The sequence below is a fragment of the Solanum tuberosum genome, unplaced genomic scaffold (genome assembly GCF_000226075.1).
Source record: "Solanum tuberosum cultivar DM 1-3 516 R44 unplaced genomic scaffold, SolTub_3.0 scf00004, whole genome shotgun sequence".
In the NCBI taxonomy this organism is placed as follows: Eukaryota; Viridiplantae; Streptophyta; class Magnoliopsida; order Solanales; family Solanaceae; genus Solanum; species Solanum tuberosum.
In genome coordinates, this window is record NW_006238930.1 from 2,890,744 (window position 1) to 2,904,877 (window position 14,134).

Consider the following 14,134-nt stretch of genomic DNA (forward strand, 5'->3'; position numbering starts at 1 on the left):
TTTAAGCCCCTTCCTAAGAGTTTCCATTTATTTTTATTTTTTTGCTTCCTTGACTCGAATCCACAATCTCAAGGTTGGAGATAGAGGGTGCTTGTCATCTAAGCAATAATCCCCTCTTGGCGCGTGAAGGTACTTCACAATTTGGCATAATGATTAAAGAAAGGGAAAAGGATCAAAAATATTCTCAACTTTATTTTATTGGTTGATTATTATACCTTACGTCAAAATGAAGTTATTCTTATCCATGTCGTTATTAATTTCATCATTTGTGCCCCTCAATTGAATGGAAATCCCAAATCAATTAAAATTACCCAATTTTATTTAAATTACTCAATTTCAAACTGATCCAACCCAATTAATAATACAACTCATTTTTGTTCATCTTCATCTCTATTCATCTTCATCTTTAAACTTGTGTTCCTTTTCAAAAACAATAAAATCATCAGACACAGCCCAACAATATCGAAAATTATGTAACAATGATTATGAACCCAAAAACACAAGAACACTACAATGATTGAATATAGGTAATCAGAGCATTATTTTCCAGCCAGATCAAAAAAATTGTCGGAATTACTGGAGCTTGAAGCTCTAATTCGTTTTCCTCCAATTTACCGGAGTTGGGATTCGCGGTGGTGGTTGGACACTATTCGCGATGTGGGTCTGAAGGAGGTCGAAGGAATGGGTTTTGTTTACTGGTTGTTGATTGGTAATGACTCGTCGGAGATGGAGATGAGGAGAAGAGAGGATTGTGGACAGACTTTGTGGTGGCTTAGAAGTCTGAACAGTGGGGGTGATTATTGTTTGGTTGCTGAAAGAGGAAGCGTGTTTTGTTGAAGACCCTCCAATTTCTACCATTTCATCTCCGTCATCTTCTCTACTTGTGGACAACTGTACTGCCGGTGAAAGACAAAAACTCCGGCTAAGAATTGAGATTACTGCGGCGTAGGTGGTGGCTATATTCTTGTATCAAAAAAAATTGTGTGCTTTTGAATTACTCACAGATTAATCTTGAGATGGAATTGTAATCAGAGCTGGAGAGTTTGGGATGAGATTAAGTAAAAATGAAAGAAAATACTTCACTGTAAAAAATAATGATGATAAAAAAGATTATTAAGGCTAATAAAGTGGATAAAAAAGAGAGGAGAAAAACGAGTTTTTCTAGAAGGAAAGAGAGAGAAGATAGAACAAAAATGGGTTATATTTTTAGGTGGGTTAGGTCGGGTTAAAATTGGGTAATTTAAGTAAAATTGGTAATTAGGGTAAATTACAGAAATCACATACTTTTAAGGCAAAATTACAATATATCCCTTAAAAGTTTATAATTACAGAAATTTCTCAAACGGATACAATAATATAAGCGTTGATACATTAATCTGATGCGCGATATACAATAATATAAGCGCTGATACATTAATTTGATGCGCGAGATACATTAATCGTTAAGTAAGATACATTACATTTTATACATGATACACTAATCTGATGTACATTTTATACATGATACACTAATCTGATGTACATTTTATACATGATACACTAATCTGATGTACATTTTATACATGATACACTAATCTGATGTACATTTTATACATGATACACTAATCTGATGTACATTTTATACATGATACACTAATCTGATGTACATTTTATACATGATACACTAATCTGATGTACATTTTATACATGATACACTAATCTGATGTACATTTTATACATGATACACTAATCTTATGCGCGAGATACACTAATTTGATACGCGAAAATGAGGGATTTTGAAGATTTGTAAAACTTATATGGGATAATGGTAATAAGTAAATTAAAAAGTGATATTTCTGTAATTTTTCCTAATTATAATTGATTTGGGCCTTTCCATCCAATTGAAGGGTACAAATAATGAAATTAGTAACGGCACGGACAAAAATAACTTCATTTTAACGGTAAGGACACAATCAACCAATAAAACAAAGTTGAGGGTATTTTTGACCCTTTTCCCTTAATTTAATTAATAAGAATTTTGGTCAATGATACATTTAATTACTTGAGAAGCGGTGGTAAATATTGTCCTAAAATTTGGAGTATTACAAGTATATTTTCATAGCAATTGTAATAATTAATTTCTTCTGTTATAATATATTAAGCTCATCGCGATCATTATTCGAGAAGTGGTTTACATGTGTTGTACTAGAGCGCCTCCAAAGCTTCATACAGTAGTCCATACTTGGTTTTTGTAATGACATAGTGTAAGGTCTAGGTGCAACGTTATGAGCTAATCTCCAATTTAGTAGAAATTGGGTTCTAATTAGGTATATTTTCTAGAATAGCTGGTTGAGTTGATTTAGCTACTTTGTAATTCTCTCCTGGTGATTAATAAAGTTGTTAGTTACCAAAAAAATAAAAATATGTTAAGCTCATCCATTATTCCCCCCAAAGATGCACTATATATTGTGCAAGAGGAAAGACGATACATAGATACGTTCCTCCAATTTATTTATTTTTGTTTTTCACCCAGTGTTTAATATTCGTATTAGGATTCAATTAATTTGAATTCGCGTAAGTAAGACTCCACTCGTACTGTAGCGTTTTTTCTATACATTCTTCCAACATTTTTTCTTTATATCAAGTTAATTGGATATGCTTTGAACGAAAATAACTCAAAATTATTAAGAAAATTAATGTAGATATTTCTTTTTGAGATATCAAATTCATCTTTTAACCATTTGGATGAATGTTTTTTTTTCAAATTTAATATAAATAGCTTTAATTTCTTTTTAACATAATTTATAAATCAATAAAAACCAAATAACAATTCTATAAAAGGAACAACAGAATAGAACTAAATAAAATATGATATAGCTAACTAGACAATTTTAATTCTAAAATAAAAAAGAACAAATATTAAAAAAAACTATAAAATCATTCAAAAGCCCAAGCATTCTCTTTACGGATCTCCTCCTCTTCCTCTGGAGTAAAATCATTCTTGATATCAAATTCTTTACGTATTTCTTCTGGTGTTTTCCCTTTAATCCTATCGGCAATTTCTTGACACATCATATCCAATATCTCCTTATCGTTAAGAAAATTAGCAGCTAAGATAAGAGCATGCAAAATCGAGTGGTGCACATTCACAAAAGCCTTGTCAAAATCCATCAACATGCCTTTGGAGACGCCTTCCTCCGAATGTTTCTTCCAGTATTCGATCACCTTGGTCATTGTTTTGCTATGAACATTAGGCAGGGGAATGACGTTTGAAACACAATCATCTTCAACCATATTTTTTATAGTTTGTGACCTTATGGCTATTGCCTCGTCGAGTACAAATTCCTTACCATCGCAAGTCTTTAGAGTTAAGAACTTTGTTGAAGAAGTCATGATGATAAAAATATATTTGAACAAGAGATGCTAATTTGTTTTTGTTGAGAATATTATTGAAAGGAGATTTAAATGATTATATGTCTGAGAGGTTTGAAGGGTTTAATTTATAGAGCATTAGATTTACACTATCCTAGTTAAAGTAGGAATTCAAAACCGAATAAAAAAAAGAGTTGATGGGAAAACCTGTTTTGCATAAACAATGTCAAGTTAGGAAATTGTGAAAATTTTACCTGAACCATAAGTATGTGACCGAATAAGATTAGGAAAAGGAAGGCCTTTTTTTTTCCTTCCAAATCTCAATTAGGAGTGTGTGGTAACTTGGGCCAATGGCAAAAAAGTCTTGTTCAGATCCTTGTTGAACCCGAAAATGGACCATATCAAGGTGGCGCCAAAGCCATTGTGATTTTGACAAATATCCACTTTTAGGGCTACTAATTAATTAATTCTAATACAATTTTACCCAAAAAAATAATTAATGGTAATATAACCATGGAAAGTGCACATATAGTCGATTCTGGAAATCCTATTTGAGGTATAGTCGAAGTGTACAATTTTTATCAGCTTTGCCATTTTAGGATTAAGTTTAGACATAGTAAAAAAATAAAATTATTATGCGCGTGTGATATACAAATTTTATTAAGTTTGAGGTATTAGGTAAGCAACTCAATTTTATTTTATTTTTTAAAATTTGTTAGTCGGATGACCATCTTACTTGTCTCCAATATTGGCCTTGTAATTTTAACAACCAAACATCAAACTCACAAACGAATTCAATACTTGTTGAATATTACATACAAATATTCGTTCAAAAATAATTTCGTATATTTGTAAAATAGTAATAGTTTAAAGTTTTGCAGTTAAGAAAATAGCTATAAACATTTTATATCATTTCAAATTCCTATTATCAAATGATTTCATTTTTCATCGCTAAGTAGAATGTTAATAATTTCATATATTTGTATCATACAAGTATATATATATTTTGAAATGAAAAAATGACTTGGTCAATATGTAGGCATTCATCTGTTCTTGATCCAAGAATTTGCAACTAATTAAATTCATTTTTATTTCAATGTAACCATATTATATAAATCTTACAATAGCAAGTACGTACACACTCAAAGATACTAATTTTTTTTTCTTGAATACTATTTGAATCATCGATATCTACTAATAAGAATCCATAACACATTGAGTTTATTATTTTATATCTATCTTCTTTCCATCCTTCGTCTCATATATATATATATATTAATTAATAATCTTGTGAGTCCAGACACCAACAATAATAATCAGACCTTGAAAAATCCAACAGTTGGTCAGGAGTCATCCTCTCAAGCTCATTTTGCCTCCAAGATGCAAAGTTATTTTTATTTTGTGGATCAGTAGCAAGAGGATAATTCTCTTTTTTGTGAAATTGTGATAATTTCATTCTCATGTAGAGTTTCATTGTGGCCACACAGTCTTCATAGGGATCTTGTACTCCAATTTGAATATCATACCTACACATTTTTCATTATATTATTGTCCATCAATTTTTAGATTTTTTATAAAACGTAACTTGCAACAAGTTAAATTAATAATATATAGTTGTGGTACTCAAGAAAATTTATTAGGATAAAGTTTGATGCACTATTAATATATATTACCCGAGGTAAGCTTTGGTCAAGTACTTGAGGGAGTTGCTGAGCTTGCTTGTTTTCATAAGTGGTGGGTATTTTGCAGTATCCCTTCAGAAAAAAGAAAAAATTAAACAAATGTTAGAAGGGAAGTCACGTAAATATGGTCGAAATATACACTATTTATATACTTCAAGCTATATATATTGCTTATATGTATAAGGTAGGTATATCAAATGAATAAATATATGTATATATATTTAGTATAAAATATACACTACTACTGTGTATATACTTTGTAAACTAGATGACCTAAAGACATTTGACTGTAATTTTCCCGTGTTGTTTGTCTTTGTTAGAACGTTCATCTATAGGGATCGGAGTAATATATACTACTATATAATAACAACAACTATGAGTACGAGTCAATTTCATGTTTTTTATAGCAATAAAGTTATGAAATTATTTTTAGATTATATAAATGATCAAATAATTAATTTACCTCATCTTTATTGCTGGGTAATCCATCTCCAAACATTTAAGATCATGATCCAAACCATGGCCAACAAGAATCCTAGACCTTCCACCTTTAGAACGGATTTGCCAAATAGGTTCCCCATTGCAAAGAAATTCTTGAATTTTTCTTGACACATTCCTTAAAGGCATCGCATCCCTCAAATATTCTGGTCTTATACCCGTCATTTCATACCTATAAACATATATAATTCTCGTCAGAGTTTAAGTTAATATACATAGTCAATATAAGAAAATTCTTATACCTTCTTGTCATGGTGTCGTAGGAATTTACAATGGGCCCCAAAAAGACCAAAAACAAGTGAACATGCTTTAATATTTGAGTTTAAATTTTATGTACTAGGAATGTGAAAATATTTACACAACAAGCTAAGTATTATTACTCCGTTCGATAGCATAGTAACTAAATAAAATGTTATAATAAAGATGGAAATTTATTTATTGTGTTAAGATTTTTTTACGTTATTAATTTAAATTGATCACCTGTAGTTAGTGACAGGAATATTTGGTTTGATATATGAATGAAAGAGGATCCTTTCATGTTCATCAATGAGACAAACCCTTGCACAAAGATCTAAAGATCCATCACTTCCACCACCAACCATTTTACAAGCAAGGGCAACCACTCTTCCTCTGTTGTTATCAATTCTTAGTTCATCTTGAATCCCCAAATTAGCCATGCGATACAACAAACCCTGTAATAAGACAGTTACACAATTCGACATGGTATTAGAACTGACATAGATTTTGTGTTCGAGTCTTATTATCAAAAAGATTTTTCATGTAAAAGTTTCACGCTCACATGTGAAGGGCATATTGATTATTTTTTTTGACAAATTAGAGTGACATAGGGTTGAATCTCAGTGGATTGTGATCACTTATAATACTTCGTCACATATTTAAGTATTCATTCTACCTGCGGCTCGATGAAAAATGTGTTCACTTAAATCATTTAAATTTTTAGATAAGACGAACACGAGTGTTGGAATTAATTGCGTACATTGTTAGTAGGACGTGAGAGGCATGATTCTCTATGAGCCCTTAGAGAACTTCGACTGCCAAGGATTGACAAACAAATATCACATCCCCGCTCCTTGAAAATTCTTTCACATTCTGCCTTTGGAAGTGGCCCTGCACATCATATGAATTCCTAATTATTTGGGAGTACCAAATAAAAATGTGACGATATATATAACTTAAACTCAAAAATTAATTATTTCTGATAAAGGAATATTTGGGTAGATGTACTATATATACCAATAAGGTGCTCCCTTAAAGATTCAAAAGAGCGGCAGTGCTTTTTGCAAACACCACACATGGGCTCATGAACTGAATGATAAGATGTCCTCATATGTTCCACTAAGTGCTCCTTTTTGTTGAACTGCCGATAGCATGCTGCACACTTGTTCCTGTAGTCCCATGAATAATTTTTTAGTAAATAATTCTCTTTTTATTTCTCTCACAATTTATGGACAACGGTAAAAAAATTTGCTTATATTTTTCAATTTTATGAGAAAATAATACTATATGTTAGGTAATGGTCCAAAGTTTTTGTAAGTTATTATAAATGTTTGATGAGTATTGTATAATTGAGTAAATATTAGATTCGAATCTAAACAGTTACGTAAAAAAGAAACATTTGCGTATAAGAATGAATACCTGAGAGTCTCGGAAGACTCATATCTATGATCCATTATAGGAGTTAATTAAGAGTGTAGTGTAGTTGAGAGAAAAGATATTTGAGGAACAAGTGTGAAGGTCTCCTGCTATTTATACAAGTCTTTGAAAGTAGTATTCCATCTTGGTGTCTGTCTGATCTAGACAGGTTATATATGTCACAAAGAGAGAAACCGAAATTTAAACCTTTGCGTTAATACAAATGGTTCGGGTCCATTTCTTTTTTTAATTGAAAAAAAACTATAGTACAGCTTCCTCTATCCTAATTAATGGGACAAATTTCATTTTTTTAGAGTCAAACAGTTTAAGTTTGATCGAAAATTTGTTCATGAGTCTTCAAATTTTTAAAATAAAAATTTATTTATTTGTAATATATGTATAAAGTATTAAAGTCACAATAATTGATAATTCAAAATATTTAAAAAATATATGAAAGATTTCTGATCAAAGATAGACTTATTTAAATCTCGAAATTCAAAATGTGTCCGGTATATAATATATGTCCCAGAATCAAAGCGTGCGGCGTGCGCACATACAGGTGCATTAAACACCCATTGGGCCATTTATTGAAAAAGAAAATTTTGCACACGTGTAGATTTCTAAATTATTCACCAAATATCGTATTATTTTTATACATGAATAACTTATTTTTATATCTACCTAAGTACTATGAAATAATATATAAATAATTTATTTCTTATCCGATCACCAAACAACCCTTTTTCTTAATTAATCACCACAGAGAAATATAATGATCAGCAATTTTACTGCAACTAGCAAGTGCATCCAAAAATCTGTTTAGAATATTTTTAAAAAGTGTTGCATTGAGTCTTGGACATGGATACTTGTTCTTCAACGATATTATCTTTGACCAAAACTCCTATCTTTTTTCCCCAAACACATTCGTATTTTGTGATACCCATGAACCCATATTGTAGAGTCCCATTCAAAGAATATTTCAATTTATTCCATGGTTCACTAATTTGGACCTTTTCATTCCTCCCCTACACATAACCTTCTGATCATTTTATATTTAATGAAATAATCCATATTCACACTAACAAATATCTAGTAATCTTGATTAAAAATATATTCGAATGTTTTAATCTTGTGATTTTAAATATGTCATGTGAAAATTTGAAACTAAGAAATTGTCGAAAAAGGAAAGAGATGTTCTTTTTGAAACAAACTAAAACAGAAAATTGGAGAAACAAATTAAACAAAGGAAAACGTCGATCAACTAATTGGATTAATAATAAAGCAACAAAAGGTAAGGTGAATAAAGAATATGAATATTCGAAGGACCTCTTTAATTTTTTGGCAGTCAAAAAGTCCAAGAAACTAAAAGCCACAGAGTAGGAATACATGGTATCTCCTTTTTTTCTTCATATGAGCTAAAGCTCCAACAGCAAAAGATGAGTGGTATCACAAAGTTTGAACGTATAAGATTCTTCAGACCTCATATATATATTATTATTAAAATGGGTCAAAGAGAAAAAAAATATATTAAAGTGTACTGCATGTATATGTGGATGTGGATAGGGAATTAGGATATTGGAGGATAGTCCGTTAAATGGAATGATCCTCAAGCCTTATGGATGATATTGGTAGTGTAGACCCCCTCCTAGCTATATACAATATTACCCACTTAATTTCATGCATGGTGATTGTATTTTCTTCCCCTCTGTGGCATTGATTGATCAGATCACATGATCAATTTTAAGAAGACTTTGTTATTTTTATCAAATTGTCATGTTAAAATCACTTAATATTTACTTTTAGTTGACTTTTTCTTCATAATAAAATATTAAGTGGAATCCAATAAGGGTGAATTTGGAAATGGAGTCATTAAATGGTTGTCAAGTAAGAAAATAGGATTATTTTTTTAAAATGGACAAAAAAGGAAATGTATCACAGCACAGAACAGTAATAAAGTTTACAAAACTAGCCATTTCCAATGTATATCTCTAAATAAACTGTACCACTAAAAGAACATATGATCATAAAACTTTACACATGCATGTACTAGAAGATTACTAGTCATTGATATTACTCTTAATTCTTTATTGTGTGATAAAAGTAATCTTATAGTGAATAAAATATAACTACTTTTAGTGTTATTGATTAGTTATAGATAAAGTTTGTAACTTTATTGTGATTAGAACATAATTTTGTCATTTTAATTTATTGTTATAGTGAACTTGGTGAGACAGGCCGGCTCAGAGATAGAGCGCGGATTACAAAGTTCTGAAGTAATAATTTATACAGTTCCAATTGATTTCTTAAAATAAATACAAAGTTTTTTGTCGATCTTGTAAAGTATACACTAGCTTCGCCCGGGAGACATATATAGGACTATGCTAAGAATTATGTTTTTTTTTTCTCATCAGCTATTTTGTAATATAGCAGTGTGAAACGGCCTCTCCTTTCCTATTTTCCGTTTCATTTTGGTAAATATAAACAATCTGCTTGTGACTTCTTGATCAATACAAAGCTTATATATAAAATCTGTTCCAGTCATACAACATTGGATCCACTAACCAGTTGCGGCAAGTATTCAAGGTTTTGCTAGTTACAAAAAAAGAATATAGCACTGGTTAGTGAATTTTGCCTTTATGGTAGCTTTTGGTAAAAGGTTTTGCTAGTTACAAAAAAAGTATTAATTCACGTCGTTACGTTAATTACGTTGTTTTCACTACTTCGTAATCGATTGAGCTATAATTACGAGTAGTAAAAACAACGTAATTATACCAAGTAAACGTAACAACGTGAATTAATGCATGCATGGAATATTGCAGAATGAAAATAATCACGTGGGCATGAACACAATTATATACTATGTGAGTGGAGGCACTGGCCATGGTGTTTCAGTGCCATAGATACATTGATTATTCCTTTGCCTTTTTTCCAACCAACTGGAAATTTTCTACAGAAATATTCAAAGATATTCAAAAAGGAGAATGGCACCACATGAATAGTACGGAGGAAAAAAAAGGCAAATTAAAGTTTGACTAAGTTTTCACAAGTTAGTGGTGACCGCTAAGTGCTAACTGGCATTAGGATTTACTATTGGAATAAAAATCGATTTAAATTAAAAAATAATTATTATATTTGATTCGATTTTATTTGAATAATTTAAAAATTAAATAAATTAATTTAATTTTAATTTTAATTAATAATCGATCTAAATCGATCCGTGACATCGACCATTAACATCATTACTTGCCAATCATTTTCAGGGATTCAAAAGTTTTACAATCTGACTGGGCCTCCGGGCGAATCTAAGATTAATTAAAGTTTATGGTTTTCATTCATTTCAAAGTAAAATAAAGACCTAGCTACATTGTGACCGACCAAGGGAATTGATACCGCTATCAAGAGAGCAACAAAGCTTAAAAGTTATTTTTCTTTCATTAGATCAATAATAACACACTTTGTTATTGGGCTTCCAAGTCCCATTTTTTGGAAAACTTACATAAATATACTATAAATAAAAAATATTTACCATTAATAGTAATAATATTTTTTTTTCACTTGATCAATTTTAATACATTTATAATACAGTTTTAATACATATTACAAAGAACAATTTATTATTCACATATAATACAAGTTTTATTGATGGATAATACATTTATCACACATTTTAATACACTTATAATACAATGTGTCAACTTCTTATCAAACAAGCATAATATATTTTTAAAAACAATTATAATACATATATATTGCATACTTAATTCACTTTTAATACATATTGCAGATTTAACATAGTATTGCTATAAATGGTAATAAATAAAGAATATCGCTAAAATTAGTAATTATTTATTAAAAGACACCCATTCAAGTAATTTTTCCTTTTTTATATATATATTTGATTTTTTAAAAAACAAATATAAGATTCACTCAAAAGTTATTGAATTCCCGAGAACCCATCCCATCCAGTACTCTAAATCCGCCCCTGATGCACTTGATTGCTTTTAGTTTTTTTTTTTTTGCACATAAACAAATCCCTACATTAATGACTGAATGAATATAAGTTAGATTTTTGAGGTGATGCCTCTTTTAGGCTTGTCTTTTACATCCCATGATCCCAATCCCTGGCACCCTTCTTAGTAAGATACGTATGAAGGCCCAGTTAAATGGGCCACAAGCCCAATTCCTGCCTATAATGTGTCTCTGCCGGAAATTGGCAGGTCTCTTTCTTCTGACAAATGGAATTTTAAAAACAAAATGTAACAATATTTTGTACCATTACTATGACTGTCCACGTACAAATGTACGCACAAGATAATATCTTAAATGATTACTTAATTATGAATTTTTCTTTCAAAAAATTACTTACTCATTTTAAATTTCACGTGGCTTACTTTTTCTCATTTTATTTTTAATGAGATGATTTATAATTATATGAATATTTGTTTTTATTTAATATACTTGAAAAAGATTAGGGGCCCAACAAGAGCAAATCCAGAAAGGACATTGATTTGTCCTTTCAAAAATTGCCTCATTTCAAATCATAATCTTTTTTAGAATAATTGGAAACATATCTTCCACTTAATTAGGGGCAGATCGTTCTTCCATCATTTACAATCAATTTCCGGGCCCGTTAACGTGGCCATGCCATGGTTGCTGATAAAACAGCTACTTCATTAAAATATTTCCAGAGATAGTTAATTTAAGAGGTGGACAAAAATTTATAATAATATAATTCTAATCGAAAACTTGTAAAGTGAGTTAGTTTAATTTCACATTGATTGGAGAATCAATATTCTCGGTATGAGATAGCTTTTGAGGTTAAGTTATCCAAATACTACCAAATCAATACATGATATCAGAATCAGATACATTCTTGTTTCTGATCCTGGTCCACGCTCCAACTATATCTAGATGTGAGCAATCCTTCCCTCGTAAACTAACTTTTTGGATTGAGTTAGGTAAGTATAGTATAAAAAGGCAGGTTCAATATGCACTTGGTGGTTTATTATTATTATTATTATTATTATTATTATTATTGTTATTATTATTATTAAATCGCAAAAAAGAAATTTATCTTAAGACTCATAATTTAGAAATTCGCATAGTATTGTTATTGCGTTGGGATTAGCACAATTTTTTTCTTAATTATATCTCTACTGACTTCCAAAGTGTTTTGGATACAATATCTTTGATTAATTTGTTCTTTAGCAAAGACTGTACCAAATATATTCTCCCTTGTTTGCTATCCTGGACACAATTCAGACAATGAATTAAGTACTACTAAATTTGATACCCCTTCCGTAGATTTTTACTTCAATTTTTTGAAAACTATATTTAGGAATGAAGTAATAAATTAAATTGGGTAAGTAAAAATGAACATCTACTTTTAATAGAATGAATAAGTAAAATTGAACGGAGCACTAATAAACCAAAAAAGAAATAGAGGGGCAAAACTTATCTGCACCGAATGTTTACACCAAGCCAATACATGCATGTCATGTGTTTAAATTTATAGTTTATTTTACTTCATTAAATCACATAATAATGAAAATTGCATTGACTTTGTGTAAACACCCGGTACAGATAATTTTTTCCCCAAACGATTGATTAATCATAAACGAGCATAGGACATGGGAAGCATAGGCCAAATCTTAGATCTACAAATGTGCGTGTTACATGAGTTGTATTTGGCCCTATATCGCTGGCTAGCTACTATCTAGCTTACTTAGATCGAACCCCGAAAAACTTAAATGGTAAAAGTTTGTCATTATTATTATTCTCTCCGTTTCAAATTAAATAACCTATTTTAATTTGATATTGAATTTAAGAAAGTAAAAAAATAAAATTGAATCTTGTGGTCTAAAATTAAAGATCTATCAAATGTAGGGGTGTTCAAAATCGAACTGTAATCGACAAGTCAGCCGCAAAGTGGCTTATTGGTATTGAGTTATCGAATAAACGGTCGGTGAACGGATTAGAATTCTATAATTAACGACTTATTTGGGATGGAGGTGGTTTATTCAATTTTCCTATCGGATAAAATGTTACCCGTTAAGAGTTACCATATTTACACTTTTAATTTAAATATATTAGCCTCATTAAATATTTTTTTCATAATATATAATTACATATTGTTAATCCTATAGTCGTGAAGTTGAAAACTTGAAAATCTATTTACTTTTCTGTTATATTAATTATTATATTACTATTAATCAATATATATTTTGTAATATAGAAGAATTTTATAATTTAATTGTATTAATGGGGAAAAGAAGTTTTTTTAAAGATGAGTTCATGAGAGAAAAAGTGATTAAGGTTAGCCGGTACACCGTTCGATATATATTAGTTGACAAGTGGAGTAGTAAATTTAAGAATCGATATCTGATAGGTCAAATCGCCGTCCAATCTGCTCAATAAGCCGCCCTAATTAAATGTATCAAAATACTTTTTAATTGTGTGGTCTTAAAAAGGACATGTAAAAAATCAAAATAAAAAAGTTACTAAAAAGGGACAAGTCATTTTTTTAAATAGACTAAAATAAAAAATAAATCAAACAAATTCAAACAAAAAACAGAATTGAATTGGCGATCATATACATACCTAGGTTGTGCATATAGTTGGGAAAAACTACTCTTTTGACGAATATAGACTCAAATCAATCAAATGTTTGTTTATATATTGCTCAATTTTCTATATATATAAATCACAAAATATTTGACTATTATCTAACAAATACTAGATATAGGACCCCGTGCCAGCACGGGGCCCAATATATATATTTTTTAAAATTTTAATTTATGTCATATTATGGAATTTGAGAAGTTATTGAAATTTTTATATGATTTTAAAAATATTTTAAATTGTTAGCTATTGTGATTTGTAGTACTTTTTTTAACATAATTTTGAAAATAATATTTATTAATCTATTTGTTCTAATTTATGTGGCAGAT

At 29.9% G+C, this 14,134-nt stretch overlaps 2 protein-coding genes across 2 annotated transcripts; both read right to left on the reverse strand.

The window, feature by feature from the left end:
* Positions 1-2,916: 2,916 nt before the first annotated feature.
* On the reverse strand, positions 2,917-3,375 carry LOC102590461 (SKP1-like protein 1B). The gene has a single exon (XM_006338495.2). It carries the CDS (start codon positions 3,370-3,372, stop codon positions 2,917-2,919), a length of 456 nt encoding a protein of 151 aa, XP_006338557.1. The 5' UTR covers positions 3,373-3,375.
* Positions 3,376-4,630: 1,255 nt separating this feature from the next.
* On the reverse strand, positions 4,631-7,257 carry LOC102580448 (apoptosis-enhancing nuclease). The gene is made up of 7 exons (XM_006338730.2): positions 7,188-7,257; positions 6,786-6,937; positions 6,529-6,659; positions 6,012-6,223; positions 5,497-5,703; positions 5,025-5,105; positions 4,631-4,877 (listed from the first exon to the last, which is right to left on the reverse strand). Exons 1-7 carry the CDS (start codon positions 7,220-7,222, stop codon positions 4,631-4,633), a joined length of 1,065 nt encoding a protein of 354 aa, XP_006338792.1. The 5' UTR covers positions 7,223-7,257.
* Positions 7,258-14,134: the final 6,877 nt, after the last annotated feature.

Bases quoted from the DNA above. Each gene is read 5' to 3' on its own strand.
- LOC102590461 (XM_006338495.2), bottom strand. From the start codon at position 3,372: ATGACTTCTTCAACAAAGTTCTTAACTCTAAAGACTTGCGATGGTAAG.
- LOC102580448 (XM_006338730.2), bottom strand. From the start codon at position 7,222: ATGGATCATAGATATGAGTCTTCCGAGACTCTCAG. The intron at 6,938-7,187 runs GTATTCATTCTT...ATGGGACTACAG, and splicing joins GAGTCTTCCGAGACTCTCAG to GAACAAGTGTGCAGCATGCT. The intron at 6,660-6,785 runs GTATATATAGTA...TATGATGTGCAG, and splicing joins TTTAAGGGAGCACCTTATTG to GGCCACTTCCAAAGGCAGAA.